Here is a 7,500-nt window from a genome sequence, read left to right as displayed (position 1 = left end):
CAGATCAGGCATTGCGTGTTTATTATTGTCAGTGGATAAATTTAAGTGAGCGAACTTGAACCGGCTAGAATCGGGCAAGTTGTTTATTTCGTTGTAAACTTCTCTCGTTGAGTCAAACTCATTGGACCTTTCATTGTTACGTTGATCGCACATTCCGTTGACGTTCTGAATTTCTAAAGAAATAACTAATTTTTCGCTTTTTTCTGAAACGAGATAAAACAAAGCTTTCTATAATTTCGATCCATCACCAGCACATGCCAACAAAACAGTTGCGTGATTCTTCTCATTTCCCGTCGTGACAATCTTCTCTGCAGTGTAATGTTGATCGTTCAGTTTGGCGGCATGTCGAAGTTCAGTGGAGATTATTTACAATAACATGTAGTGGGTTGTTGTGTTCTTTGCAAAGTTTTGTAATATAACTGTGAAATCGGATGATCTTCAGCGAAATTAACGATGCGTAATTTATCAGACCAGGGGCCTGTTTCTCGAAAGTCCCGAGAACTTTTCGGGCCCGAAAAGCCAGTCGTCAAACTGCAATCTGCTTGTTTTTAAAAGCTTATAATTTAACATGTTCAATGAAAGAAAAACTAAGAGGATTGCGAAGTTTGACGGCTTGGGACCTCGGCGTTGCAAAGACATAAAGGAAAATAGGCCCGAAAACTTTCGGGACTTTTGAGAAACAGCTAGGCCACAGCAGTGTAAACCCTATTAAGTTTCGTGGCCATTTTGATGTTTCAATTAATTGCTCAAAAGTGAAGGCTATGTTGATCAGTTGTTCATTTAAACAGGAAGGTTAAGTTATCAGTGGATATAAATTTTTAACTCTTTGTTAAGGACGGTGCCTACTATTGTAATTGCGCATACGTTCTGCGCATCTCGAGATACTCGGATTTCCTATCGGCGGTGCTTATTAATACAGGGATATTTTTGTGCGGTTCAAAACTACGCGGAGAAAGCAGAACTTAGCAAGGGCTCTTGGTATCCAAAAAGAAAATTGGGGGTAACCATGCATTTTGCAGAGATAATTAAGCTTCAATTTGGCAAAGAACGCCATACATTGCTTTGTATTTTAAAGCTTTTTACAAATATTGTTGATTCGAAAAATGCGTGGTTACCCGTAATTTTCTTTTTGGAATTCCATAACACTTGTAAAGATCTGCTTTCCCTGCATATTCAGGAAACGGCGCAAAAATACCTTTGAATTAGTAGGCACCGTCCTTCTCAATTTTCGGAGCTGTTTTAGCAGAAAAAACGTGCGTATTATACACAGCTAAATACACGTACGGTAATTATTTTACTATAGAGAACAAAGCAAGTTTGAAAGACTGTTTTGTTGAGGGAAATGACTCTCATTATTTGGTTTCGTGACACGTTAGCAGAATCAACATATCCTTATCACTCAGATAAATGTGATACCCCATTATCCACATCGGGATGTATCTGGCTCCGATTGAATCAGAAAGTTTTTATCACTATCGGAAACGGCAACTGGTGCCTACAGATCGGTACACCGATTCCGATCTATTGGAAAATTGATCAGGTCTGTTTCCATTGGTCGGGTTCCCTACCGATATTTGGACGTGTTATTATCCTGTTATTCACTAAGAGGTTTCTTATTAGATATAACAGAGCACAAAGTGGATAAAGTTAGCCAAACTTGGCACCCTCAAAAATGATCACCTCTGGTTCTAAATGGGAAATAACATCTAATAATGAAGAACATAAAATAGTACCAATTACTTTGAAATAGTGTTACAAGGAGTTGGGGGTAAGGGTAACTCAGGCCCGATCCAAGTACCAAATGCAAAGGAGGCAACAAGTTTTCGGAGTAGTATTTGGTTGGCGGAAATCCTAGAAGAGGTATGATATGATGAGGATGCTAGTTGCTGGGAAAAGGTGAGGGGCAGAGGACATGGGGATGGAGTTTGAGAATTGGAAGTATGGTGTGAAGTGTGCTGATGTCCGGTATAAGGAGGTTCCGGATGAGGTATTTTTTAAAGGGTGCTGGAGAATGGGGATGAGAAGATCTGGAAATAATTGGATAGAAGTGTTGAGACAACACAGAAGATTGAACATAATTGTCCAGACTGTGGTGGATAGAACATCTCCACAGTGGACATTTTTGGATTTCTGAGCATCTTTGGAAGAGGATGAGAAAATCACCAAGTACTCTCTTCTGGCAAAGGAAATCAGGAAGATGCATTGGGTGTCCATGAAGATTATGCCATTCGTGGTCGGTTGTTTGGGTGTGGTGTCTGGTTGGTTCAAAGGTTTTTTTTTTTAAGATCTTGGGATTCCAGATGTGTTGGGAGGAATGCAGGCATCCAGAGTCACTGGGATCACCCTAATCCTCCACGTCCGGACCTCGGCTCCAGATCTGGGGTTGAGGCTAAGCAGTGTTTATGCCTGCAGAGTCAATACCATCTCAGGAGGCAGTGTGGCCCAGTGGTTAGGGCACTTGCCTTGAGATCCGGAGATCCCCGGTTCAAGACCCGCTCTGACCACTCGTTGAATTTGATCCTGGTTCAACTTCCCAGCTGCACTTGTAAATAACTGGTTTGCCTCGGGCCAGTTGGGATTCTTAACAGTTGTTGATGTTCTGTTCTGTCAATTTGTTGAGTTTCATTGGCCCCCTGAAAAGCCCCTATGGGGAGCGGTCAATTAAGTATGTATTGTATCTCCTCACAGGTTGCTCTGTCCACAGAAAGGCTGCATGAAAAGTAACATTCATCACTTTTGAGTTTTATATTTGCTTGTTCCTGCACATTATAATTGTAATCAGATTCCTCAAGCAACTAGACCCTCCGTGAGGGTACACTGGGTTGCCTGTGGTACGTGCACCGTTCCAGACAATTTTTTTCAAGTTGGGGGGTCATTAAGAAGTCATACCAGACGAGGCCCTTCGGCTCACAGGTCCTCACACGTTCGTATGACGAAACAGATCTGTCCTTGCGTAATATTTAGCTCTAACAGTGCACGATATTGTTTTGGTACTGTCTATCATTGTAGTGCCATGGTAGAAGTCTTGGGTAAATAGTCTGAGAAGACATGTGGTTACTAGCAAAGTACTGAACCCAGAAAGATTGAAGAAAATAAATGGGAAGTGAGAAACACTGGCTTCTGGGCTGACATGTTGATAAACTTCTTTTGACCACAAGTTTAAGCGTGCCCTCTGAGCATCTGACAGCTTTGTAATACCGAAGTTCACTGAAGTTAAGCCCTATTGGGCGGGGTTAGTGTTTGGATGGGAGACCAAAATGATATACCCCTCATAACACAGAAGCATCGGACCAAAAATACTATTAACGCTAACAAATGCGAACTCAGCAAGGTACAGATTTTGTTAGCTTGCTTTATGCAAAAACAAATATTGATGTAAAAGTAAAGAAATATTGATACACAGTTTTTAGAAAGAGCAGAAGGAAGTTTCCAGGACGATCGCTCGAGAATAACATATTTACGATATGAAAACAACATTTATTTTGAACCGTGAATATAGAATATAAAAAGTTACGATCAGCGACAAACATTTTGGGGGATTTTTGCAACGTTCAATTTTGTTATTGTACGTTTTGGCTGCACAAATAAATCGCAAAATCGAAAATGACATCGCCGGAATTCAGCGGGCGTCAGGATGAAGTTACCGCGGCATGTTTACTCGCCAAACAGTGAAGTATCTGTGTCAAATGATGGCAAGATACCGGGTTTTTGTAAGTTTCTTTTTCTGTCAAGTGTTATAAAGTTTGACAACGAAATGAGCGAAGTCAAAACAAAGATCACAATCGCCCAAGTCTTGTTTATGCAAAGTTAAAATTTACTCTCCAAGACGCATATGGCGTTATTTATTCTAACCAGGTAATTCCATCATTTTGGAAATAGCAGCTACTTTATTATTCAACTGCGTCACAATTCTTCACTGATTTTGGGGCTCATTTTGTTGAAACTCAAGCACGCTTCCAACAGGCCTGGGAACCCTTCCTGCTTACAGAGCAATACTAAAAAACTTCTCCCATATCACATTTCAACCTTAAGCTTGAAAATTCAATACACAACATGATATTATAATTCACAAAGGCAGAAAATACCACAGAATCCTTTTCCAGCGAAAAATTTATTGAAACAAACAACATATTTGCTCTTAGAGGCGAAAACCTCTTCCTATTTCATTGCGTGCGTGAAGACAAGAAACTCGATCGTGTTAAATTACCATGTACTTCAGGTCACTTTGATTTCGGCTCGACGGGCGATAGATTTTTGTCGAAGTCCATCGCCTGTATATCCAATTGACTTGCCATTATTGAGCTTTATAAGGGTATATTTTGTTCAAAGATCCACTAAAACGCCATTCGCGTTACATGACTTTCGACGCCATTGCCGGTTAAGTTAATTGTTCTACTGTGTCCACCAGAGAAATCTACGCATTTCCCACTACCCTCTCGATCCTACGAAAATACGCTAAGAAGGCTCTATGCACAAAGCCACCACTTAGCAGGGGAGTGACAGGCAAGACTTTTCCCGACACGGAAAATAAAAAAACCCACGAAATGAAACCGAGATTCCGACTGGGTTTGGCAACCCAGTAATGAACAACACAGAGTTCTGCAGTCCAATGCCACAAGTCAAAAGTCAATGTTATGGTTCAAATGAAATTTTTTTCTTGACTCAAAATTGTTCCAAACCAGCTCAATTTTAATTGTTTGTTGTTCAATATTCATTATCATAAGCCCAAATAAGGAAAAATCAAAATTGAACTGGTTAAAAATTTTGAACCAGGAAAAAATTTGAACCATAACCTACAGGTAAACCCCCCCCCCCTCCCCCCACAACCCCTAAGAAAAAAAGAAAAGAAATAGGATGATAGAGGATAAAAAGGAAAAACATCCTCTTATTATTTTTTATCCAACCAAGACTCAACAGTCCTTTGGGAAGCAATTTTGTACAAAACTTTCCAATTCAGTGATAATCCACTGTACAGTACATGACATCTTACAAATAAAACACACCACCATTCCATTGATCCACCTTCTTGCGACAATCGAGTCCAGTCCACAAACTATGAGATGAAATCCTTGCAAAAAGAATTGAATTTTAAACTCCATGTTATGTTATTAATTTATCAATGTTTACACTTTTTTCAATAATAAATTGTACTGTCTCTCTCTCTGCATTTGGCTGACTAGAAAACGATTCCCGCACACTGTATACATAATGGAAGATACATGTAACTGCAGGAGCAAGCAAGCCAACCAACCACAGGACATTTTCAGGGATGTTGCTAAGAGTTGAAATGAACTGAAAGGGATCGACTTTTTAGCAGCTGAAATAACGCCTTACCCAAACAAAAGCAGGATGGCTTACAGGTCTTCTGAAGCACAGCCCAAAATTACAAGTTAATAATCAACTTGACATAGCTAAAAAAACATTCCACTTACAGTATGAAGGAAATTCCTTTAGAAGTGGATTGTGGAATGAACAGTATTGAATCATAAAATGAAAACTGTCACACATGATAAAACCAGAAAAGTGGAAATTTAGTCTTCAATCATCTCCTAGTATTTAAAGGTTGGAAAGGGAAAAATAATTTTATGGGGTATCAAAAAGAAAACTACCACAAAGAAAGAAAACTTGATCACTGATAGGAAACATCGATCATTTTTAGGGATTTTACAAAGTAATGTTTCATCATTTGATATAGTTGTTGAATTAATCAAAAAGTCAACTACAAGAAGACATTCTGAAAAGTGATACTACATGTAGCTTGGAAAGTGTGGAAGAACTGAGAACAGCTACCGGTATGTTGGATTAAGGGACACCTGGAGGAGGTGTGCGGAATCGAGGCATGCTTTAGCTCGGCCATAGTAGTAGTGGCAGTAGTTGAATTAATTATACTAATGAAGGCTTCAAAAATAATACCGGTAGTCTTTAGTTAAGACTATTATTTTTGCTTACAAGTTACTGTGTGATTCTTTAAAGAACTTAATTGACCTACACAGTTATTTACCTCTGTAAAAATCTGCATCAAAATCTTGAATCTTTTTAAAATGTCTGCAACAACGTGAGTTAAGTAAACAATATTATTGTGCAAGACAATTACAAACATCAATAATACTTAGTCTCAGACTGCTTACTTATAGGCAAACAATACTTCACAATTAAATTTTGATCGGAAAACATGAATAGAAAAGTCAATATCATTACAAAACAATCATCACTAAAATATTATTTTGAATTGCTAAGAGACAGTGAAAGTATAAATTAAGTGGCACTATAATAAATATTGTTACTTTATCTGAAGGATACGGAATAACCCTGCATCCAGCAACCCGACTGTTAACAAATTCAGCTGCTACTTCAGCTTTAGCTCTCCCAATATCTTTAGGTCTACAAATAATAATGATATAAAAAAAATTACACTATAAAAGGGAATTACATGTAATGCATCATATCTTGTTCTTCTATCATTAGCTCAACACAACAAGTGTAAAATTCAAAAAAGACTTACCTAAACAAAAATTGTCTATTTAAGTTTGAGACATCTATTGTGTCCATATCAATAACATCAATATTCCTAAATCCACAAAGGGCCTAAAAAAGAAAATTGAATTGAGGGTTAAAAAACGTGTAGGCCATTTCCAAGTTCATGTCTGTCTCCTCTTCAAAGCGAATCTAAGTGCAAAGTTTTGATGATGGTAATTAGTTCTACATTAAGTATGAGTGAAAACTAATTTTCATAAGAAAAACTTTGCAATTAGACTCACTTTGAAGAGCAGGCACACATGAACTTGGAAATGGCCTATCAAAATTGTTTATTTAGGTATTTTTTGTTTTGTGGTAAAGATACTAGGCATTATATAAAAGTTAACCTCATTCCAGGGTACTAATGAATTGTCTCCCAGAACAATTCAAGAAGTACAAGACTGGAAAAAGGATTGGTTAAAGGCACCAAGATAACATCTGAACATCTAAACAGAGCCATCACCAGGTTAAAAGTCACATAACGCTGATGAAAGATAGAGAGCTGTGAGCTGAAAATTGGCACTTGCAGAAGTTGAGGTATTGGGAACAAAAACTTGGTTTAATAAATTTAATATAATAATTATTATTCCTAATTGTGAAAAGCAAGGCAATGGGAACAAATTTGAGAGCCACCAGCAAGAAGTGCCTATTATAACCATTTTCATTCAAGGCAATGATACATTACAGTTACTCAATTCAAATGAAATACAAGCTGGTAGCTACATGTACAAATAAACTTTATTCCAGTGATATTCGTATTGCTTTTACACACTGTAAAATTCTTCAGGAGCAGTACAAACTACACCAGAAAGTATACTGTTGTGTTGTGCATTAACGCCTAACATCTTGTCTCTTTTAACACATCTTTAACTTAGAGTTCACGGTGACCAATTCAGCTCACTTTGTATAATTATCCACCATCAGCAGTGAGACAATCCTAGGCAGCAAGATCACAGTGTCCTTCAATTAATTATGTAGAGTCAA

The 7,500-nt window shown here is 38.0% G+C and overlaps 1 protein-coding gene across 2 annotated transcripts in view; it reads right to left on the bottom strand.

The window, feature by feature from the left end:
- LOC137968421 (NEDD8-activating enzyme E1 catalytic subunit-like) overlaps positions 1-7,500 on the bottom strand; it is a 27,335-nt gene that overhangs the window by 13,930 nt on the left and 5,905 nt on the right. The window contains exons 4-7 of one of the 2 annotated variants that reach the window (XM_068815022.1): positions 6,503-6,585; positions 6,301-6,381; positions 6,002-6,045; positions 5,004-5,068 (exon numbers count right to left, since the gene is read on the bottom strand). In XM_068815022.1, the coding sequence (XP_068671123.1) occupies positions 5,004-5,068; positions 6,002-6,045; positions 6,301-6,381; positions 6,503-6,585 (273 nt within the window). The remainder of the gene's footprint in view (positions 1-5,003; positions 5,069-6,001; positions 6,046-6,300; positions 6,382-6,502; positions 6,586-7,500) is intronic. The other variant, XM_068815060.1, reaches the window with a different exon arrangement.

Source organism: Montipora foliosa, chromosome 1 (assembly GCF_036669935.1).
Source record: "Montipora foliosa isolate CH-2021 chromosome 1, ASM3666993v2, whole genome shotgun sequence".
Classification (NCBI taxonomy): domain Eukaryota; kingdom Metazoa; phylum Cnidaria; class Anthozoa; order Scleractinia; family Acroporidae; genus Montipora; species Montipora foliosa.
The sequence above is the reverse complement of the archived record's forward strand: the minus strand, read 5'-3'. Positions and strand labels throughout refer to the sequence as shown.